This window comes from Balearica regulorum, chromosome 10 (genome assembly GCF_011004875.1).
Source record: "Balearica regulorum gibbericeps isolate bBalReg1 chromosome 10, bBalReg1.pri, whole genome shotgun sequence".
NCBI lineage: Eukaryota > Metazoa > Chordata > Aves > Gruiformes > Gruidae > Balearica > Balearica regulorum.
This window is the reverse complement of record NC_046193.1, coordinates 8,277,925-8,301,304: the sequence shown is the minus strand read 5'-3', so window position 1 is coordinate 8,301,304 and position 23,380 is coordinate 8,277,925. Positions and strand designations below refer to the sequence as shown.

The window sequence follows — 23,380 nt, the reverse complement described above, 5'->3', positions numbered from 1 at the left end:
GAACCTTAGGGAAAGGCCAGTAACTCCTCTATGTATGTCAGATGAATTCTGCTGACCCTTGGGAAATTATTTTGAGAATCTGCTTTTTCTTTGCTCCATTGTCTCAGCAACAGACTGGTGTCACTTGCTCTGTTCTCCAAGAACAAGGCACAGATCTCACACTGCTGCCATCCTGCTCATGGCAGCCACAGCTTGCTGGCATATGAATGTCGAAGCTGCACTGCTGCTGGTGGTGTGTGCAATCCATAATGTTTGGGTAAGCTTGACTAGCATACAAGCTATTGCTGGTGAAATAGCAGATATCTATGGAGGTCAGCAATGGACAATACACCGCTCCAGTCCAAAGCGAAAAGCAATGCTACAAGTGGCCAGATTGCAAAACTCCCTACCTAGGAAGGAAGATAGCTACTTGCCGATAGCCATAAGCCACAAACTGATGCTGCAGGGAGTTTCTTGTGAGGAAGTTGCTGAATTCCCAAGCACAGAGAAGAAAGAATGAGAGAGGCGTTGAATAAGCCACTGCCATAACAATCTTTTCTTGCTCAGTGTCTGATGCAACTCCTTTACACTAGCTACCCGGAATTTGTGCGCACTATAAACTCCAAAGCCAACCTGTCTAGACCAAAGAAGCACAGGCTTTTGGAGAACTAGGACAGGAGGGAACAGATAGAGTTGCAGTAAGCAACCAGCTTAGGAAGGGCAGCTATGTCAGGTATTGTGTGACATTTAGCTCCAGGTGAGCATCTCTTCCTGCTAGGCTTCAATCTGCAGTACAGAATAAAGCCACTGCTAAACCAGACAACTTGCCAAGAGCAATAAACAATTATTTTGCACATAAGCATTTTCCTCTTTCATGAGGATACTTTGTAACCTTCTTGCATTCAGATACTCTCATTAGCTATACTCTGAAATCAGATCAGCTTCATTTCTTGGAAGAATTCAACATGCCTGGGAAAAGGGACACTGCTTTGCTTTATGTTCTGCCAATGAGGAATGGGTAACCGAGTACCAACACCAATCTGTTCTCTAGCCTGTGTAACAGGCAGGACCTAGCAATCATCAGCACTAATTGGAACCAAATCAGGGAAAACCTCGCTAATGACATAGTCAACAATCACAGTGCACCCTGGGTCTTGGAACCTGCCCAGCTATCTGCAGGCAGCTTGGAGACTCAACAAAGTACCATGGCATTTGCAAAAATCTGTTTCCAGAACCTGTCCTTATGTCCAGCATCAGGTATGTAAACAGAAGAGAGGCTTGGTGTGGAAAATAAGTGACAAATACTTGGGAAGTTATAAGTGAAATCTTAGGTAACACCACATGGTACGTCAGTGAGCACCTACTAGTTTTGTGTGAAAGTGAAATTAAGAATGGTTTAACAAATGTTGACATCAACTCTCTTCAAACAGGTATGGAGCACTCATTGCATACATTTATTTGCCTAGATTCAGCTGCTGCCTTCTCATTCTTGCAAAAATTATTTGGCACAGAGACCTAATCAGATTGCAACAGATACAAGAGTGGTAAACCGCAGGTGTTGCCTAATTGCAGTTACATCCTAACAGGGGCCATGGGACACAGCACTAGAAAATGCTAGTCAAGTGCAAAGATAAACAAGACATCGCAAGCTGCAATGATGTTATCTTGTTTACAGGGTGAATTGTGACTTTAAAGTGGGCATAAGGATTTCACTTTCAAACATAAGGACTTTTTAGCATCTCCAGGGTTTGTGCCAGCTTCCGGTTCTCCTCTATGCTGATAGCTGCAATGGCATGTTCTGATCTCCAGCTAGGCTTTTACGCTCCTGATGCCAGCTCTGGACTAAATTGGTAGCAAATCCAGCTTGGGAAGCCACACTAATAGCTGGCTTTCTCCCTTCAACTACTTTGGCAAAGCTCCCTTCTCAGTCATGTGTTCTTGAACCTCTCAGGAGTCTAACGGGAACAAACGCACACGTGAAGTTATCTCTAACTTCCTTCTCCTGTGTGATTCTCTCTTGCAACAAGCAGTGGCTCTCCACACAGTAAACAGGGTGCTAATCCTCTCCTTCCTTCCTGCCCCAAGTCTCCTACAGAAAGACTGGCAGACTGGTTGCCTATTACCACCTTCCTCCCCTCCCTTTGTCCTCTTTCCTAGTATCAACGTTAACAATCCCAAAAAGACACCTCAAGAGGACCTTGAGTCAGGTTTTTCCCTTGTCTGTCTCCTGTTGCTGATTATTCTGACTCGCAAGGCTGTTGATCTTTGCCAAAGCTTCTCTCTCATATTATCAATCTGGCATCTATACTTTATGCAAGGTCTCTAAGTCTTAGCTTGTCCTCAGAAACACCCTCTTACTGATGCCAACAAAGATGTCAAGAACCTCTGTCCTAAAAATGGGTATGCTAACCTGATCTGACATCCAAGCCAGACACTTCTAGATCAAATACTTCAACTTTTGCACTATTAACCAAGGCTGTTTCTCCTCCTCTCAGAATTTTTCCTTGTACAGACACTGCTCGAAGCCTGCAAGTAGAACCTGCCTATGCCTTGGAAAAGCAGAAGGGAAATAAATCATTCTTAGGACGGGAGTTTGTGCTGCAATTAGAACTTATCTTACCTTGGAATGGCCACACATGTGATGAAGTTGTCTGGTACTCAGCTGCAAGGTTTTCAGCAAACTCTGCACATCGTCCTGCAATAAATAAGTAGACCAGTAAGTCATTCTCAAAGGATTTTTCTGTAAGGGAAACAAGAATAATGAAATGGCAATAGTAGTAGCAGCCCTTTCAAAAGGTTATGGGATAAAGATATGCACATAATGCAGGAAACATCAGACAAAACAGGATTAAGCCATAGGAGACTTGCACTGTGCATCAAGTCAAGTAACTGGTAATAAAAGTATGACCACATAAGGCCAAGCACTTTGAACTGAAACTGATTTTGAATCAGAGTTCAGAATGAACGCATATCAGTGAAAGTGGGGCAATTAAAATCAAGACAACCTTGTCACATCTTGCCTTGAGTACAACCTTCTGAAATAAAAGAACCAGAAGAACAGTATAAAACATACTGCTAGACTGTGGTATTTGGAATGCATCCAACATGAACTCTGGATATCAATCCTTGCTATTGAGCAGATTACGTGGCACTTTCTATTGTCCAGTAGCAATGACTAGGTATCTGTTTGATAACCTCATTCTCTCAAACGTCCACAAGAACAGATCTTTCTTACGATTGCAATAGAAAGGAGTTATCTATTAGAGAGACAAGTTGTGAAGACTGAGGCAAAGAATGAGTCTCAGGCAAAGGCAGATTGTCTTACAACAAAGCAGGTGGAATAAGTGGCCTGTTCTGGCTTGTCGTGTAGTGCAGCAAGGTTGGCCTGTCCATCTGCACTCAGGCATGTTGTCTTGCTCAAAGCTCCAAGAATTATTGCAAAGACATCAATGTCACTGTCCATCTGGACCGCAAGCCCTCAACAACCTGACTGCTCACATGAGCTCCCTACTCTGTGAGTGACACCTTTGTGGTAACAACTTTTGAAGGAGATGGAGGTTGAAAGGGCTTCCTTTGCTAACAGTGAAGTCATCCAACCAGAAGAGTGACGGCAAGTTGGGAAACAGTGATCTGTTTGCTATAAGAGCACTGGACGGGCAAGTAAACAGGGCAGAGCACAGCTGGAGACATTAGACATGTTTGTCGTGAAGTGTCATAAGTGTCATGCCAACATGTGACCAGAGACAGGAATCTCCTTCTAGCAAGCATCAGTCATGCTTCCCAACCAGTTCCAGACAGTTCTGTCTCCAAAAGGCTTACCCTGTGCTTTTTAAAGCTGTAGTCCAGGAGAGGCATGGCAAGCTTCAGAAACGCTTCTACAAAGAGACGGCCGTACTATAAAAGAATGATAAATATATCAGAAGACAAATTTAAATTCCTTTTCAAAGAACCATCACAAAGTCAGATAAGATAATGACACATTCTTTCAAGCTACACCAGAGACTGTTCTCGCTTAGTAAAAGACTATGTTCATGTGAAAGCTATACTGGAATAAACAGGATCAGTAAAGGGTCCCAATTTAATCACTGCAAAGAGGCTAGAAGGACATGGTCTCATCATTGTACACATCCCTGGTTTTATTCACTAGCAAATTGGGAATAAAACTGAACTAAACACAAAATATTAGAAACACTGTACATATATACGAGTCCTAGCCAGAAAAGGGAGAGTTGCAGAGGGGAACATGATATTTCTGGGCTCCAAGGGAGATCTGTCTGCTGTGATGTCTCCTCTCATTTAGAGTACCATGGGGAAGAGAGAGGGGAAAGGGTCGAAAGTCAGTCGTGCCAATTGCAGCAAGTTCATTATGGTTGAGCCACACAATGAGTATTAGTTAAAGACAGTTAAAAGTTAAGAAACGATATCTGCTTCTTCCAGAGAATTCTGTAACCACGTTGCTCCACCTTAAACTGCTCTCTTCAGTTATTTTGAATTCTTGCTTACCTTCAGGCAGATGCTGAGTACAGGCCTGCTGTCGAATACCTACTTGGGCGAGAAGAAAAAGAGAGCCAGATCAGTCCCCAAGTCTAAAAGAAACAATGTAAGCACAGCAGCCAATTAAAAATAGCCCTTCGTTACATACCTGTCATTAAAATGTGAAACCTGTTCTAAGGCAACATCCATGCTCAAGTTTCAACAGGGAACACCATGTAAGCATGTGAAATGTAATGGCCATCAGGCGGAAGTACTTGGCTGGATGGCTGTTTGGTGATCTAAGGCACACCTTTTGCAGATGGCACAAAATTGTCTCAACGAGTCTGAAGTTCTTAATAGTTTGGGACCCAAGAGACCCAAGTCCAGCTGATGGACAAGAAACCACATAACAGACAAAGCAAAATGTGATGTGTGAAATAATGTATTTTGGAGGAAATAATGAAGTTATTAGATTAAGTGTGCCAGCTGGCAAAAGACACCAGGTGTCACACACAGCTGTGGTCCAACAGCAGAGAAAGAAATGGAACAGGTGGTCTCAGCTCCCTTGAATGCTTTCTTCTGGCATACATTTGCAAATATGTTTTTGCCAGTGACCAATTCTATAACTAATTAGTGAAAGTTTTAACTAGCACAGCACACAGATTTGAGAGCTGTGAAGGCACCCTGGTGCTGCTATGGACTATAAAAAACAGAACCAGCTGGTCCAGCTCTACCCTTCATGCTCTCAAAAGGCATCCGGAGCACAGGTAGGGCTGCAGTGAATGCTGCTGCATACAAGAATCCCAGCTCAATTCACTAGAGCTCATAAGCTGAACTTGAAAAAGCTGGACTTGCCAATCATCACTTTGGATATGATAAAAGCAAACAGGAACGATCAACCTAAGCAAGGAGAAAAGCGCAGCCTTCTGCCCAAAACATCACCACACTCAGTGACACTGAATGTACCAACTCCAAAACTGATGGAAGGGAATATTTCATCCAGCGAGGCTGGCCTCTAGGATTCATCACCACAGGATGACGTGAATGGTCAGCAGGATTTAAAGGAAGACTGTATGTTACCCTAAGAGCAGGTGAAGCTGAGGGCTATCAGATAAGCACTGAATGCAGGTTACAGACAGGAATCCAAGCCTCCTGTTCAGAGTAATAGCCTGCCTTCAGCTGAGTACATGAGGAGAATGTTTCCTTTCATGAGATGTTATTCCAGATCTACCTGAAGGGTTTCTCCTATCTGTCTTCCACAGCTGGCAGTGGACTCTGTCAGACGCAAACTACTGTACTAGGGAATTGGGGTGTTTGTTCAGTCCTTTTTCTTCACTTCCTTACATCATCCTGCCTCTGTGCAGACTTAATATTTGTGTGATAACTATGTTAGTAAGATGTACAGGCTGTAAGAATTAAATAGTATTGAAGTGAAAGCTAAATGGAAACCCTTGCACACAGATTATAACTGGCTTTATTTACCACCTCCAGGTTGTTCCACTAGTCAGCCATACTTCACGTTTTCCCTTGTGCTCATGAAGCTCAGTACACTGTTTTTTGCTGGGAATCTGAAGGGAAAGTCAGAAAAACATACCAGAACCTCACCTTGACCAAGTTAATGAGGATATGGAAATTCCGCACAGCAATGTTCCACTGCAGCAGCTTCTCCAGTTGCACCTATTGGGATGCAAGGGGACAATAACCCAAGATGGTGTATTTCCTCTCACTTTGCTGGATGGTCTCTCACCATTTGCTGTACCCAAAGCACTGTTATTGTTGAAGACAGAGGAACAAAGCTTCACTGCAGGCAGATTTATCACAGCAAAACCACTCAATGGCAATTCCAGCCTGATCAGTGCCCACATGGCTTAAAATGCTAAGAGTTAACACACTTCCTTGCTCTCAGAGCAGCTCTTGGTTGCAAAATAATTTTGCACTCCCACAGAGGTTTGCAGACCAATTGCACAGCTTAGTATTTTGCTGATTACTACCTGTTTTCTGGTTATAGCTTCTGATAGCTTTACTGGATTTTTGACATGGTACAAACCAGGAAAAAAGGATGCTACTGATATATTACCCTGTATATCAGTTTTGGCTGATGAAGCAAGCTGTCTCACAGCATTTCCTGGACAAAGTTCAGCAGTGGATTCCTTTCCAATGTATACACCTTCATTGTACTGTACAGTTTAACTTATGTTTTCTTCCCCTCAAAAAGTCCAGTGCATTTATTTTCCTACCTCACTTGAGTCTGACGGTTTCCCAGCTGGGATGCTTTTCACTGAACTCTCTAGCTGAGCCATCATTACTCTGAAGAAAACCGGGAATGTCTGCCTGTAGAGAAAGCGAGAGCAAAACTAAAAGCCAGCTCTGAGCATCTAGATAGACTTCTTGTCCCGAGAACAACATGGAAAACCTAAAGGTTACCCAGCTGGGCATCCCTCTCAATAGGAAATCACAGGAGATTGACCCTAGGACTCATAAGTATGTCTAGTCCAGCCTCATCACCCAGACAGACGGAGAATCCTGGGAAGTCATTACCACTTCCCCAGTATGAACCACACATAGACACCACCCACTACTTTGTTGCTCTGGGGGATGCACAGCGAAAGGTTTGCAGCTGTCAGCATAAGATGATTTTGGTAGTTCCAAAGTGCAGGAACTTTGGCCATCCCTGCATAAACTGTGCTTCCAAATTCCTGTGCTAGGAGCAGAAATACCCTGACCATGCTTTTGCACACTGCCTACCAGCCCAGGACTGCCTACAGCCACCTCAGACCTCTGAGGCTGATTTTTAGAGTGCTTCATAAAACCACAGTAGCACAGAAAGAGACAACATCCCTGACGACAGACAGCAGTTCATTCTCCAATTAAAATGGCTCACAAATAATAAACTCAGTATTGAGTTTATGCACAAGACCATTCCACCTTGACATAAAGCTTACCATCTACTAACCTGTTGCATACTGCCAAAAGAATGTTTACAAATGCCCAGAGTAGTCCACAGCACTACTAACATGAACCATAATAGGCCACAAAATAAGAAAATAAAATATTAAAAAGCAGAAATTGCCATTGTGCATGTCATGAAATTTAAAGTCTCTATTGATATAATTACCTGCTTAGTGTAGGATAAGTAGAAGAACATCCGTCTTTGGCAGAGTTGATCAGTTCAGGAACACCAACACTAGAGATTTCTTCTATAGCTTTCCAGACGTTATCTGTGTGCTCCAGGTAGACACTAAATCCAAAACCAGCTTAGTTCATCAGTAAATATTATGCAGAATAACACAAGGTCTTGAACACTGCCCTACCTGAAACATGTGACCTAAAATTGTCAAGCTCATTCTTATGCCAAAGGCAATTGTATGTAGGAAATTGAAGCAATACTTAGAACTGTCACAGTAATGTCATTAAAAGCTACCATGATCTGAAACAAACCTGGATTTAATATTTCCTCATTCTTTTATTTAGGAAGAACAGGCCGGGAAGAGGAGATGGAGCTGCCCTTTATGTGAGAGAACAGCTAGAATGCACGGAGCTCTGCCCAGGGATAGGTGACGAGCCAACTGGGAGCTTATGGGTAGCAATGAAACAGCCAACCAGTACGGGTGATGATGTAGTGGGTGTCTGCTATAGGCCATCTGGATTGGAAACAACAAGTAAATAAAGCCTTCTACAGACAGCTAGAAGTAGCCCCATGTTTGCAAGCCCTGGTCCTCATGGGGGATGCCTGCTGAAAGGACAACACAGCAGGGCATAAACAATCCAGGAGGTTTCTGGAGAGCATCCATGACAACTTCCTGACACAAGTGACAGAGGAGCTGATGAGGAGAAGTGCTCTGCTGGACCTCACACTTAAAAACAAGGAAGGGCTTTTTGGGGATGGGAAGGTCAAAGGCAGCCTTGGCTGCAGAGACCACAAGATGGAGGAGTTCAGGATCCTGAGAGGAGGGAGTAGAACCGAAGGCAAGATCATAACCCTGGACTTAAGGAGGGCAGACTTTGGCCTCTTCGTGGATCTTCTTGCCATGGGGCAGTGGCCTAGAGGGAAGAAGGGTCCAAGAAAGCTGGCTAATATTCAAGGATGACCTCCTCCAAACTCAAGAACAGTCCATCCCAAACAGCAGAAAGTCAAATAAAAATGCCAGGAGGCCTGCACAAATGAACTAGGAGTTCATGGCAAAACTGAAATACAAAAAGGGAGTATTACAGAAGGTGGCAGCAGAGACAGGTAACCTGGGAGGAATACAGAGACACATCTCTAAGTATGCAGAGATGTAGTCAGGAAAGCCAAAGCCCTCCTGGAGTTGAATCTGTTGAATGTGGCAAGGGGTGTCAAGGGCAGTAAGAAGGGCTTCTTGAAGTACATAAGTAGCAAACGGAAGACTAGGGAAAATGTGGGTCCACTGTTGAATGGGGCAGGGACCTGGTGCCACAGGACATGGAAAAGGCTGAGGTAAATGTTAAGGGACTGAATGCCTTCATCACCTGTCTTTACTACCAAAACTGGCCTCCAGAAATCTCATGCCTCAGAAGAGGGGTAAGTCTGGAGCAAGGAAGACTGTGGAAGAGGATTAGGTTGGGGAATAGCTAAGCAAACTGGACATACATAAGTCCACAGGCCTTATGTACTGAGTGCTGAGGGAGGTGACTGATGTCATTGTAAGGCTATTCTCTCAAGTATCTTTGAATGATCACAGTGATTGGGAGAGATGCTTGAGGGCTGTAGGAAAGCAAATGTCATGCCTGTCTTCAAGAAGGGCAGGAGGAAGGACCCAGGGAACTACAGACCAGTCAGCCACACCTTGATCCCTGGTAAGGTGGTAGAACAACTGACCTGGAAATCATTTACAGGCAGACGAAGGACAAGAAGGTGGTTTGGAGTAGTCAGTGTGGATTCACCAAGGGGAAGTCATGTCCACCCTGACTTGTAAGGCTTTAAACACTGTCTCCTGTATGATCTTCATAGAGTAGCTGCTGAAGTATGAGCCGGACGAGCAGACAGTGAAGGGAATTAAAAACTGGCTGAACAGCCAAGCTCAGAGGGTTCTGCCCAGCATGGTCCTGGGCAACCTGCTCTAGGTGACCCTGCTGGAGCAGGGGGGTTGGAACAAGGTGACCTCCAGAGGTCCCTTCCAACCTCAACCATCCTGTGATTCTGTGACTGTATTTCACCTAATACTCAGTCCTGCTCTCCTTGACTTTAGTGAGAGCTGATTTTCTTTCAGTTTAGTGAAAACAAAACCAGACACTTTGGTCCAGATCTACACTTAGATGTGTATGTTTACACAGATACATGTATAGATGTGCTGATGTACATTGACAAGCTATAGTCTAGCAAACATAAGGTTCAACGTGCTTCTACAGCCAATGGCTAACAGAATTCTTCCTATCACTCACTGCCTTTCAATACTGTAAAACAGTGCTTTAGGCCAAACTGTGTAAGTGAGAGGATTATGACTGAAAGGAGCCATTGCTCTGCAGCAACAGTAATTGTTAGAAAAAGTGTCTCAGCTTGCTTGAGACAATGGCTTGAGCCTTACCAGAGCAGAGTATACAGTGCACTGTTGAACTGGCTGCCCTTCTCTTGGTCTCCATTGGGCTTCACCCATGACTGGCAGAGGAACTGCTTTGCTAGTGAAGCTGTAAAAGATAAGGGATAACTTACTGAAGGAAGAATCCAAGACAATTTCCTTCTTCCATATAAAGGCAATGTGTCTAAATGGCCTTTTGAAAGATCACAGTATCACTACCCCTCAATACGCCTGAACTTTGTAAGTCAGAATGGATTTCCTCTAAAAAGCAGTAAGGCCACAAGAATATACATCATGATAATAAAATATATGCACATCCAGTGTGTTCCTGGTCTGGAATACCTGTTCACATCAGAACCGTGATCCATCTCTGGCCATTTCTCCCTGACAAACTTACATTAAGCATCATTTGTTTGGCAGCTCCTACAGTGTGCCCACTGTTTGTTTTTAATTAGGGCAATATGCAACCCTTAGGGCATCCATTTCTAGAAATGGAATTCCAATAACAAGTGACTTGATGTTTTGGCCACAGCAGTCTAAACTTGCCTGTTCACATTTATATTAAAGTTTACAGAATTCTTAAATCAAAACTACTAACAAACCTGCTTGCCTCTTGCAGAAATGTTTAAAACCAGGAAATTATTACTTAAAATCAGTTATTCCCTGCCACACTCAGTGGGCATTTCTCCCAATGTGGGACTGTTTAAAATAGTCAAAGAATCTCAAAGTAGGGAACTATAGGTGTCTTTGTATGACAAGGTATGGCTGAGAGGTGACCGTGTCTGGAGCCTTTGCTTCAGTGTGTGACAAAGTGGAGACCAACTAGTTTTCCTGTATATTCATAGAATCGTAGAATCTTAAGGTTGGAAAATACCTCTAAGATCATCAAGTCCAACGTCGACCCAACAACACCATGTCTACTAAACCATGTCCCGAAGTGCCATGTCTACACGTTTTTTGAACGCTTCCAGAGATGGTGACTCCACCACTTCTCTGGGCAGCCTGTTCCAATGCCTGACCACTCTTTCGGTGAAGAAATTTTTCCTAATATCTAATCTCTTTTCAGGTAGTTGTAGAGAGCAGTAAGATCTCCCCTCAGCCCCCTCTTCTCCAGGCTAAACAATCCCAGTTCCCTCAGCCACTCCTCCTAAGACTTATTCTCCAGACCCTTTACCAGCTTTGTTGCCCTTCTCTGGACACACTCCAGCACCTCAATGTCCTTCCTGTAGTGAGGGGCCCAAAACCGAACACAGTACTCAAGGTGCAGCTTCACCAGAGCCAAGTAAAGGGGCACAATTACTTCCCTAGGCCTGCTGGCCACACTACTCCTGATAGAAACCAGGATGTTATTGGCCTCCTTGGCCACCTGGGCACACTGCTGACTCATGTTCAGCCAGCTGTCAACCAGCACCCCCAGGTCCTTTTCCTCCAGGCAGCTTTCCAGCCACTCTGCCCCAAGCCTGTAGCATTGCTTGGGGTTGTTGTGACCAAAGTGCAGGACCCAGCACTTGGCCTTGTTAAGCCTCATACAGTTGGCCTCAGCCATCGATCCAGCCTGTCCAGATCCCTCTGCAGAGCCTTCCTACCCTCAAGCAGATCAACACTCCCACCCAATTTGGTGTCATCTGCAAACTTACTGAGGGTGCACTCAATCCCCTCATCCAGATCACTGATAAACAAGACTGGCCCCAAAACTGAGCCCTGGGGAACACCGCTTGTGACCAGCTGCCAACTGGATTTAACTCCGTTCACCACAACTCTCTGGAGCCTTCCCTGTAAGCATGTCTGCGCCTTATCTGCTTGAACGCTGTTCCTCTTACAGAATGGGTCTTAATCCCTGAGAAGAGCTCTCTTAATTGAAGAGATTTGTTGCATGGGGTTAAAAACATACAGGTTTTCCTCTCTCTGCTCTGAAGTGAAAGCTGTATTTGCAGTTCATTTCCATGATTTTTGGAAATGAGCGGTCACAGACATCTGTACTCACACTAGGAAGCTACACCACATTAGGTCTATGATCACCTCCATAACCAGTGATTAAACTGGTACCAAAATTGAACAGCAGGCTTGTTCTTAGACCTCTTAAAAGCTGTGAGGCTGTGATTTTTAAAAACATTGGCCAAGAGAGCTGGAATCTGCCTTCCTGCACATGACTAAGGCAAAATACCTCAGAGGTTCCAATATATTTACTGCTGTTCCTTTCATTAACCACTAGGACTGTTCGCCCAGTGAGATTACTCAAATACCAAAGCAAAATCTCTCCCTCCAAAGATGCACTCCAGAGATAGAACCCAAGATGTACAGGCAAAGGACAGCATGAAAACTAATCTGAGATTAGAGGTTCTTCACACATTACCCATTTTCTCTTTCTTCCAGCCGGCCATTGGTTTCTCAGCGATGGCAATCAGGAGCTGAGTGAGGATGAACGCACAGTGGAAGCTGGGAACACTCTGCTGGAAATTCAGTAGGTAGTGAAAACTCTCACTGGGAACGACAGGAAAGGGAAAAGGTAGAAACACTGTAGATGGGGTAATATCCCAAAACCACATAAATAAAAAGGAAGTATTAGACCAGCTCAGATCCACGATGTCCCTAGCCCAGTATTTTGTCTCTGGCAGTGCCTTTCTGAAGAAGGGGTAGTCAACCACTAGTAGATAAAAATTCAGTCACCAAGAAACTTCTCTCAAGCCCCAGTCACTCTAAGTCTAGCAACACCTTTATATACTGCTTTTGCCTAGGGTTCCTGTAGGCATTTCAACTACCCAGAAGAAATTCGTTCCTTCTGTGAATCCTACTAATCTTCTAATCTTAAATTGCATACAAACAAGTGAGATCCATAGATTAATGCATATTTTATAATCCAGTAGGTCCTTTTCATTAGGTTGGACTGCACTGCCATTCAATTAAATACAAAGCTCTCTGAAGGTAGTATGGTCTCTGTGAGAGCTCCCAAACACACTTTACCCATAATGCCCACACAAAACAGGGAAAACTGCTTGAAATTCATCCCTTTCAGAGCTTAGGAAAACTGATTCTACCTTATCAGCTCCTCAAGAAGAAGAAACTCTGTCTCTCCTGGCTTTAGCCTGTCTGCAAGCACCTGGAGACCTGACCTTAGCAAGTCAGTATTTTCATGCTGAGAAAAACCATTCCTGAAGGGAAAGAAAAAAAATCCAGTTCATCATCAGACTAGAAGGAAGAGAGGTATCAGATGCAAAAGCACACCTGGGCATATTTTTTGCAATAAGAAAAATAAAGAAGCTGGATATGCAAGAACCACCCTGCAGTATGAAAGTTATAAGGGGACGCAAAAACCTGAAAACTGATTTTGACAGCAAACTTAGTTCATACATGCTTTATCTGTTCCAGGGAATGGAAAACTTTGTGCACACACAATACTAACTTTCCAGTTAGACTGCAGACCTGGCTAGGAGAGGACAGGCCATTTCCCATAAATGGAGGTCCATATGTACTAAAACAATGCTATGCAGTCCTAAAAAAAAAAAAAGATGATGTCTAATCACAGTTGTTGCACAAGTGCAGTGATAGTGGCTGGTCACCTCTTGAACAACGGGTAGGAGCCTAACAGGGAGGAAAACTGCAGAGATCTGTGTGGTGTTCTGCATGGCTGACAGGCCATTTGCTGGGTACAAACACTTTAAAGAAAAGGAACAAGAAGAGGAAGTAATAAATGGACTTTGCTCATGTCAGCAACTATGTGCTCTTTTGTTTAAACTCACCAAGCAAATAGGGAGCGAAAAGTTAGTAATAGCTGTTGGTAACAAGAGGACATCAGCTGGTGCTCCTGGATGTTCACTCCTGGTTCATCTTCCATGCCTTGATTTTGTATAACTGCCTTTAGTACAGAACAAGTAATTCATTAAACGCTATTCCAAGGAAAAGTAACGGCACAAGAATCCATTTCCATAAATTCCAAGTTTAAAAAATCTGAAGGAAACAAAGCGACTCTTTTTTCTTTTCCCCACAAACAGAACTAAAAATACCTTTAGGAGGTGACAAAACTTGACAGTTTTTTGAGTCAAAATTGCTGCCCACTGACCTGGAAGTAGTTGTGCATGTTCTCCATGTGATTACACAGTGGCTTTAGTAGCTTGACAACACACATAGCAACTTCCTTGGCAGATCTCCGACACAGGTGGGAAAAGCCAATATCCTTATAGCCTCTTTCCTGCAGCAAATCCAAAAGATTAAAGTCACTTCATCAGCCATACTTGAGAATAACTTCACATCAAACGCTACCTCTTGGACTGTTTCTGAGCAGTGCAACTCCTGATGTCATACACTCTGTCAGGAAGAGTCACAGACCAAGAAAGGTGGCTTCTGCTGAACAACCAGCACCAACTCAAACAAATGGATAACATTCGATGAAAAGAATAAAACTGATGTGACACGTAGCTGTTTTCTAGAATCATAGATTCATTTAGGTTGGAAAATACCTTTAAGATCAGGGTCCAACATTTTACTCAAACCCTAAGAGAAGGCAGTCTCTGCACATAGGAATTAAGATAGGTAGAAAGATAAGGAGAAAGAACATGGAATATGATTGAGCCCATCAGCTCGTAATGAATTTCCCATAGTTTAATGCAGTTGGCCACACATGTTTACTTTCCCTCTGAAGGCATCAGCCGGGAATGCAAGGAGTCACTGCACTCTAGGTGTTCTTGTAAAGACTGCAGAAAAAGTAGAAACACGGATCTGGCAGCTTCTGTTGGACGTGGCAGCTATCTGGTCTGCCTGACCCAAGCTGCTGCTTGAACAGAAGAGCCAGTCTCCCCAGGGAAGGGAAAAGAGTCACTTGAGTTTTGAGGCTCAAGGCTTTCCCTCAGTTATATACCCTTTCCTGAGACATGCAGAGAACCAGATGCTGCAAACACTTCAGCAAGGGAAGCAGTACAGAAGTCTCTTTTGAAAGATCAAGTGCTGCTCTGACACACAGTTGGGCATCAGGCTTCCATTTAACTGTTAGGTGAAAATAAGTCTGAAAAACATTTCTCTCAAGAAAGGCCTGGAGGCCACTGATGTGTCTCTAGACCCACTGGCTGCTCTGTACTTGCCTTTGGAAACGGCACTCTCCTTGTGGAGCTCGGGGTCAGCATGTGTTCCAGCTTCCAGCACAGATCATCCAGAAGGAAGCAAAGTTCAGCAGCCCCCAGCTGCACAACTTCACGAGCCTGCAATTACAAGAACAGTCAATCCCAGAACCCAGCATGTAATTGTAGTGCCTTGAAGCTCAAGTTCACCCCTTCCATTGCCAGTTATGATTCCTGGCTTAGTTAACCTCAGCTAGGGACTTTTTTGCTAGGTGTTAGGGTTTTGTCTCCCCTGTTGCAGGTATGGGGCACTGATTCTGGTTACTCAAAGCATGAAGCAAACCTGGTGCTCTGAACAGAGCTGAGGCAACATCAGTAACACTTAACTACTGAGACACAACTGATTTATATACACTGGCATTGAAAATAAGCTCCTAAGGATAAAAAGAGGTTTAAGCCCAAAAAGTCACAAAATTCACCGAGTAACAGTCAAGAAGTAATTTGAAATAATAGCCCAGAGACTTGCCAAACAGTCTTCCAGTTGGCCTGTGATCTGCATGCACAGACAGCTGTCCTTGGAGCAGGCCAGGTTGTCTCCAGCCTGCCATGGCCTTTTCACATTTTACTAATCTTACTGTAGCCTAACAACATTAGGCTCCAGGTGGGCTCAGCCTGCCTACAAAGAAGGTAACAAAATGAAACACTTCTGCTTTCCACATCCATGGCAATGCAGTTTTATATAAGCTCCCAGATGATAAACAGGACCCTGATCACTGAGGGCACATCCATGACACCAGTCCCACATTTGTGCTGAGTTTCCAACCTGCTGATGCCTTGAGAGACTTGCCTTTTTGCAAAATGGGCTTTACTTAAATGTAGGTTCTTTTTAATAGGTAAGCTGCCTCTCAATACATTTAACAGCCTACAGCCTCCAAGAGAGGCAGTTACACAAAGCCTTATCAGTGTGGTTTTACGCTGTTCTGTTCACCTCTGTATGCATCTCTGTGTCCAAGACAGACTTTGTCAGCAGCCCACAGTGGAGTACAGTGAACACCTCGAGGTCTAACTCTCGGAAGTACGGGCGATAGCTCTGCAGCTGTGCCAGAGGATTTCCTGCCTCTTTCTCAGCAGCAGTCTGAAAAGTAAATGGCAGAATTAAGGTTGCAACCTGCAAGCCTATAGGACTTCTAGCTCAAATAAAGCTATTTCTTTCACACAGATTTCTATATTTTGTGCCAGGTTGAAAAGAAGACTAGCTATTCATGATAGCTAGTAGCGACACAAGCATATAGAATCACAAGCATTTTCATTTTGGACTGTACAAGTCACTAAAAATTTTCTAGAAAAAAAATTACTTAGAAAACTGAAATAATCTTTGCTATCTCCTTTCTGTGAATCAGTGGCCATTGTGAAATGCATTCTGGACTTGCTTATGTACCACAAGAGATGAAGGTAAATGTTTTTATCTTTTACCAGGATGGTAAACTATGGGATGTTCTGTTGCATTTTGTTGAAAAATCTGTAAGTTCTTAGAGATTCACTCCTCACAACCCTGCCGCAGGAGGGTATTCTGTTGTGCTGGGCAGGGCACAGCATCTAAGGACTAGTCTGGGACCAGTACTCTAGTTAAGTAAGAAAGATTAGATACATTCCGTCCCAAAATGATTTGAGATTTTTCTTATTCCCTGTAACTTAAGTGACTTTGTTATATCTGACTCATCATATCTGTAGAACAGCAGGAAAGTAGAAGTGTATTTGCCTGGCTGAATTTGATAAAATGGACTCTGAATAACATTTATTAGTAACAGTGGTAGAAATGGGGCCTTATGGGATGCTTATGAGATGCCAGCCCATCCTTATGGGCTCCAGGATGCTGAGCCCAAAGCTGGGCACACTTCCCCAACTTCTCTCAGCCAGTGCAGATTTTGCATTCCAGACCTGATGATAATACTGTAAGAACTTGTCCAAAAGAACAAGTAATAAAATCCAATAATTCATGAGTTGACAGGTTTGGGAAATAGTTCTTAGCATGTGATGAAAATTGATAATTTTAAAGATAACTTATCATTAATACATTGATTAAATACCTCAAGTAAAATTTGCAAACCGTGACTGAAGCAGACTAGAATCAGCAGGAGGTACAAACCCTGGTAAGGACTATATTTTCCAGATTCACCTTGCAATTTCTGACCTGAGCCTAGGAATGGCAGATTATTGCAGTAATTTGAGAGATGGGGCACTGGCTTAAAATAGAAACCTTCCATAGTCTTCACCAGAGATAACTAATAGTATTATTGATAATCCTGCACATTTGCACTGCCCTGAACCATGCTTCCTGCTGGAGAGTGGCTGGCCTTTGCAGCAGACAATTTTCAAAATTCAGATGGGAGGCAGGTGTCAGAAAGCAGAATTGAACCACTTAACTGTGATTAACTTTTGAAATGAACAATCCCTCACTCAAAGCTTTTGTTTATGCTCCTATGTCATCTCCTCTAGTCTGTCTTGCAAGTCCCCAGGGGTATACACCTACCTTCTCCAGCTCAGAGAGCTCAGTATCAGGCTGGTTTCCCTCAGAACTGTCATCTGCTTGAGAACGATCTGCAGATCCAGCTTTGCTGCCATCAGCCTTTTTTTTACGTCCTTAAAGAGAAAAAGCAACTTCAGAAATAAAGGCTATACTGTGCTCAACACTAGACAGCACTTGCAGCAGGGAAATGGCATGGGTCTACTTTAATCAGCCCTAAGAAAGCATGGAGCATGCACAGGTTGTGCCATCCATGGCCAGGGTCACGGTCCAAAAGAGAGTCAAATGTATTTGGAGCTCCCCCACAACTAGTTTCTCTTTTATAAACATCACAGTAAGAAATTAAAGCAAATCTCACTGTTCTTACTGTAGTGTAAACATTATGAAGTGATTGCAAAAATGAGTGGGACATCATCTTAAAAAATGCTTGAACCAAAATTTAGTGTTTCTTCCTCAGACACAGTATTGAGAAAGGAAGAGGACCTGGAAGAGGAACGTAAGACACAACTACAGAAGGGACTTCCAGGGATGCCAAGCCAATAGCAGAGTAACTCAATAAATTCCTTGCAATGGTCTTCACTGCTGACAACAGTAGGGAGATTCTCATACCTGATACATTACATCGCGGAGAGATCAAAGAAACCACATTGATTTCAAATCATAGAATCATAGAATGGTTTGGGTTGGAAGGGACCTTAAAGCCCATCTAGTTCCAACCCCCCTGCTGCAGGCAGGGACACCCTCCACTAGACCACGTTGCCCAAAGCCTCATCCAACCTGGTCTTAAACACTTCCAGGGATGGGGCCTCCACAACCTCTCTGGGCAACCTGTTCCAGTGCCTCACCACTCTAAGAGTGAAGAATTTCTTTCTAACATCTAATCTAAATTGACCCTCCTTCAGCTTAAACCCATTACCCCTTGTCCTGTCACTACACTCCTGTCCTGTCACTACACTCCCTGATCATCCCTCACCATCTTCCCTGTAGTAATAATTGCACAGGTTGTATTAGACCAAAGAGATGGCAAATAAGTCACTAGGGCCAGGTGACATTCACACAAGGTCCCTAAAGGAATTCAAATACAACATTTCAGAACTGCTGGCCACAGTGCCAGAGGACCGAAAGTTTGTGAACATAATTCCTCTTAATGAAAATGATCTAATGAGAATCCAGAGAATTAAAGACCGGCAAGTCTATCCTCCATCACTGGGAAAACTGCAGAGCTGTCTACAATAAAAAAAAATAAATCACTGAGCACAGACATAAAGTCTGTTGGGGAAAAGTCAGCAGGGCTTCTGCAAAGGAAAACCTTGCCTCACTAGTCTACCAGGGTGTTGGTATCATATGGATAAAAGGGATCCATCAGCCAGAAGAGATTTAGATTTCCAGAAAGACTTTGACAAGGCTTTACACCAGGAACTATTAAGGAACTGAACTGGAATAGTGCTTTCTTGGACTGAAAGCTTGTTAGAGGGGAAGCAACAAAGGGTAGTACTTAATGTGCAGTTTTCAGACAGAATCAGCCATTGAGTCCTTCAGGAATTGGTTTTATTCAACTTCATAAACAACCTGGAGAAGGGAATGCTCAGGGAAATCCCCAACAAGTGCAAAGCTTGGCATACACTTTCATCTGCCATTTTATAACTGCTGTGCTGATGACATCAGTGACTTCTAGTTCTGTAACTCTGTGATCCTTTCTGGGGGCCAGGCCATAGATGAAGTGAAACAATGCAATAAAAGATGCAGTTTCATTGATATTATCTTTGGAAGAGCAGAAGACATGAGAAGGTCATCCATGTCATAATAAATAAACCCTCTGAATCAGACTGGAAAGTGAATTTGATATGTTATGTCTCTCCTAAGGAGCTTCTTGTTCTCTTTCCTCTGAGGAACAGTCTTAGGCTAGATTTTATAACAGTGCTTGAGCTGATCTAAAGGCTCAGGGGTAGCCCTGCTGCTCCTACCACCTCTTTCTCCTGTTCCCAGCCACACACACCTGACACTTGCCTTGCACTGACTCAGGAAGCCTGATCACTGGTTAAGCAGTCAACTAGTTAAAACAGCAAAAACCCAACCTAGTAAAAAGTAAATAGCCCAAATAGCTACCATAGAATAATACAGCGCAGGAAATCAGGCAGCTGAGAGTGCAGGTGTGAGGGGGAGAGTGAAGCCTTCCCCTATTTGTTGGCAGTAAACTATTTAATTTAGCTCAGCTACAATGAGATGCTGCATACCTAAAGGAAGAGCAAGGTTGGTGTCAAAACTGTATGTTCTCAAGGCTGCAACCCATGGCCACAGCACTAACTGAATTTTTTTTTTTTTGTAGGCAAGACAAGCTAAGCTCAGGAACTCTCGGTCTGGTCTGGGCTTACTAGTCTGAGCATTTACTTCTGCTCCTTCAAAATAAAGTATCTAAAGTGATGGATCCTCCTCTTGTCTGCAGAACATAGTCATAACTTTTCTTCTGCCTTAATCACTCTTACGTGACAGGTCCAGTCCCTGCAGAATGGGTTTGGCACAGGAGAAAAGGGCTCTCTAATCTGTGGCCTCCTCCAGTTGTTTTAATTGAATGGAATGTGAATTTTTATCCAGCTTGGCTCAAAGGCAGACATGTTCCCAGGAAACATTAATGTGAATTAGAAATAGAACTAGAGACAGAAAGAACAAAGCAAACCTTCTTCAGCTTGAAAAACTGAAAAGCAAGTTCTATTACTTCTCTGTGGGAGCTAGCAATGGGAAAGGAAGGAGGAAGTGTTTCCCTGGGCAGTAGAGCCATGACAAGGTTCCCAGGAGATCAGTTATGTACAACCTCACGGTCAAGGATTTGCAAGGCAGCTCAAGCCACAGGTTCAGTACCGGACAATTGCATGAACCCATCAAAGGCAGAACAACTTACTGCTGCAGAAAATACTTTGGCTGGTGAAAACAGTCAATGAAAGCCCTAGATTTTCACTGTTAAATGCTAAGCATCGGCTTTCCCAAGGAGACAGACTATCCAACACCTGTTCGGAGTAGCATATTTTTACACCTCCGCTTCAGCTGCAACAGGAGTTGATCAGATAATATTTCAAGCTAGATAGATCTTGCCAGGAATTCTGCACTTTATGCACACAGAAGTGCAATGGCTGTAGTGCAATATTGCCAGCCAAACCCCACATCACATCTTTTGGCTTAAATGTTTTAAACTTTCTTTACCATTCCTTTTTCTCACTGGACCAACAGCATTAATGGACGGTACAGCCTCCAGGGCTTCTGAATCAAAAGTAGCTGGTGGTGGGACATAGCCAGGGGTTGCTGAAAGAGTCAAAATGGAGAAATTGGGTTAGTTCACATCCTGAATGACAAAATACAGGCAAGATACATATCTGGAGAAAGTACCATACATTTCACCATCCTGGTGAATGTCCCTCTGCTCTTATGCTTAGGTGCATTTAGCTCCAATTAGCCTTATCGTATGTCTGCCCTGCACTGGAATTACTCCAACAAGGGAGGATAACAAGCGCTCAGCTGTTCTTAGACATCTGTTGAAGCTTAAAGGGCTGTTCTAGTACATCTGAGCCCTTTCTGTGCTGGCCTTGTAATGCTCTTGGAGCAGCAGAACGATGTTGAGGCAGCACTTTATTTTGGATGAGTTGGTCTGCTGGTTTACAAACACAGCCCCTAATGGATAGCTTGTGTAAGGGTATGCGGAAGGTGACAGTGTATTCTTCATTACGTTTATCTTATCAAAGACCTTTTCAATGTAAAAGGAGATAATAATTAAAGGGGGAAGCCACAAACAAGAACAGACACAAACCTGGTAGACAAGGGATAATGGAGACAATGACAAAGACCAAAAGTCTCCAGTTAGTAACTGACAGGCCATTAAAAAACTCCAGGCATGGCTTTGGGAATGGATCCCTGAACTTTTTAACTGATAAGATGGGAGGAAAAAGAGTAATTTGAGAATTTGGGATATTCTGATGGGGGGGGGGAAGTAGAACTATGCAAATTATTGAAGGAATATGCAGGGAAGAGGGGTGGGAGGAAAAAAGAGGGAAATGGGCAGAAACAGTGTAAAAGGGACTGGCCATGAGTAAAGCATTGCCGGTCAGTAGAACTGTCTGATCAGCATGCTTGTCTGAGTGAACCCTGTGCCTGATCACTGCAGTCTGTCCTATCTTCTAATTAAGTACTTTCTTAACTATATTTCAGTTTAATCTCACTATCCTCTGTGCGTGTGTGCGCGCAAGGACTAAATGCCAACTACTGATAAGACCTGTGTGAGTAAATACTGAGCCAGCAACTAGAGTTGGACCACCCTGGGCCTGCAGCATCAGAAACTGGAGTGAGCGAGGGTCTCAGTCAGTAAAGGTGCCATAGTTCTTGGGAGCATCTCTACAGACTTTGTGTGTGGAGCCTGTGAGATGAGTGTCTGAGCGTGCGTGTCTGTCTGCTAGCGAGCAGCCAAGCTGGAACAGCTGGTGAGTAGGGGACCCATGGAGCAGATTAGAGGGGCTGGGATCTGGGCAGGCCATTGGGCAGGCAGAGGGGCTATGCCAATACTTGCGGGATCTGCAAATGTTCGTGTGCTTGTAACTCTAGAGCGTGTCATGTGTGTGCCTTCACTAGTGAACCTCAGTCTTAACCAGCTGAAGGGCAGTTTGGACTCAGACAAATTGAAAACAATAGCTGCCCATGCATGAACTCTTAGGCTACTGTAAAAACGCAGTATGTGTTACCATAGACCTCCCCCATTGATGTTTAAGCCAAGCCCTTTCACTTCACAGCTGGTGCAGGCCCAGAACATACAAATGTTTCACACTCACCTGCCAAGCATTTTCCCAGCACAGTCTGCAGCTCTGTGATGTTCTGTAATCGAGTCAAAACTTTCCCCTTCATCTCAGCATCCTGTTGCTGGCAGAAGGCATTTACAACCTAGAGATACAAATCAAAGTCACTGACTTGGGAGATTTGTACCCACTTTTACTACCTGGCACTTCCCAGGTCAGCCAGGAAAGAGGCAGTCCTGAGAGAAGAGCAGGAACAGGGAGGACTGAGGATGTAGAATTGCACCAACTCTGACCTAGCTCATGTTATTGGAATAACCCCAGCAGGGAACATTCCCACTGACCATCGACGTTAGCAAATACAGTCCAAATCTGCTTGAAGGCAGTGCATTTCACCCTTCTGTAAGCTCATAGAGGTATAGAACAAAGCACAATCACAAATTAATTTGCAAGGGAACTGTGGAAGCCTCTAGTCCAACACCCTGCTCAAAGCAGCGTTAACTAAACAGGTTGCTTATAGCCTTTTCTAGTGGAGCACTGAGCATCTCCAAAAAAGGCAAGCTTCTCTGAAAGGGGAGCACAGCCCTTCTGTTAGGTAACAGAAGACCACAGTAAAAGACAACAACATGCCCTCCCCTGTGGCTTCCCCTTTCCAGGCTGAACGACCACTGCTCTCCCAGCCTCCCCTCATACGCTATGTGCTCCAGCCCCTCATCAGCCTGGTGGCCTCCGCTGGATGCACTCCAGACTGACAACAGGAGCCCCACACTGGACACAGTACTGCAGGCAGGACCTCACACATGCCAAACAGAAGGCGAGTGCCCTTGACCAGCTGGCAATTCCTCTGCTCTCCAACATGGAGACTGACCTTTTTCTTCTGATGCCCCATTCATAGTTTAGACATATATCACCGCAAAGTTTAGACATATATTTGGGGTTTACAGCACCCTCCCTGCAACAGCAAAACCAATTTTCATACACCAAAATCTGCCAGATTGTACAGACTGCAGCTGAGTAGCAGGTGGAAAATTCACACCAGCAAGGCAATCCTTA

General features: G+C 43.9%; 1 protein-coding gene across 1 annotated transcript in view; it reads right to left on the bottom strand.

The window, feature by feature from the left end:
- FANCD2 (FA complementation group D2) overlaps nt 1-23,380 on the bottom strand; it is a 53,776-nt gene that overhangs the window by 1,361 nt on the left and 29,035 nt on the right. The window contains exons 26-41 of the mRNA XM_075761975.1: nt 22,367-22,475; nt 20,754-20,852; nt 17,565-17,674; nt 16,023-16,169; nt 15,059-15,175; nt 14,044-14,172; nt 13,724-13,839; nt 13,022-13,135; nt 12,340-12,467; nt 9,996-10,095; nt 7,568-7,690; nt 6,690-6,783; nt 6,058-6,129; nt 4,483-4,521; nt 3,799-3,873; nt 2,600-2,674 (exon numbers count right to left, since the gene is read on the bottom strand). Of these exons, the coding sequence (XP_075618090.1) occupies nt 2,600-2,674; nt 3,799-3,873; nt 4,483-4,521; nt 6,058-6,129; nt 6,690-6,783; nt 7,568-7,690; nt 9,996-10,095; nt 12,340-12,467; nt 13,022-13,135; nt 13,724-13,839; nt 14,044-14,172; nt 15,059-15,175; nt 16,023-16,169; nt 17,565-17,674; nt 20,754-20,852; nt 22,367-22,475 (1,647 nt within the window). The remainder of the gene's footprint in view (nt 1-2,599; nt 2,675-3,798; nt 3,874-4,482; nt 4,522-6,057; nt 6,130-6,689; nt 6,784-7,567; nt 7,691-9,995; nt 10,096-12,339; nt 12,468-13,021; nt 13,136-13,723; nt 13,840-14,043; nt 14,173-15,058; nt 15,176-16,022; nt 16,170-17,564; nt 17,675-20,753; nt 20,853-22,366; nt 22,476-23,380) is intronic.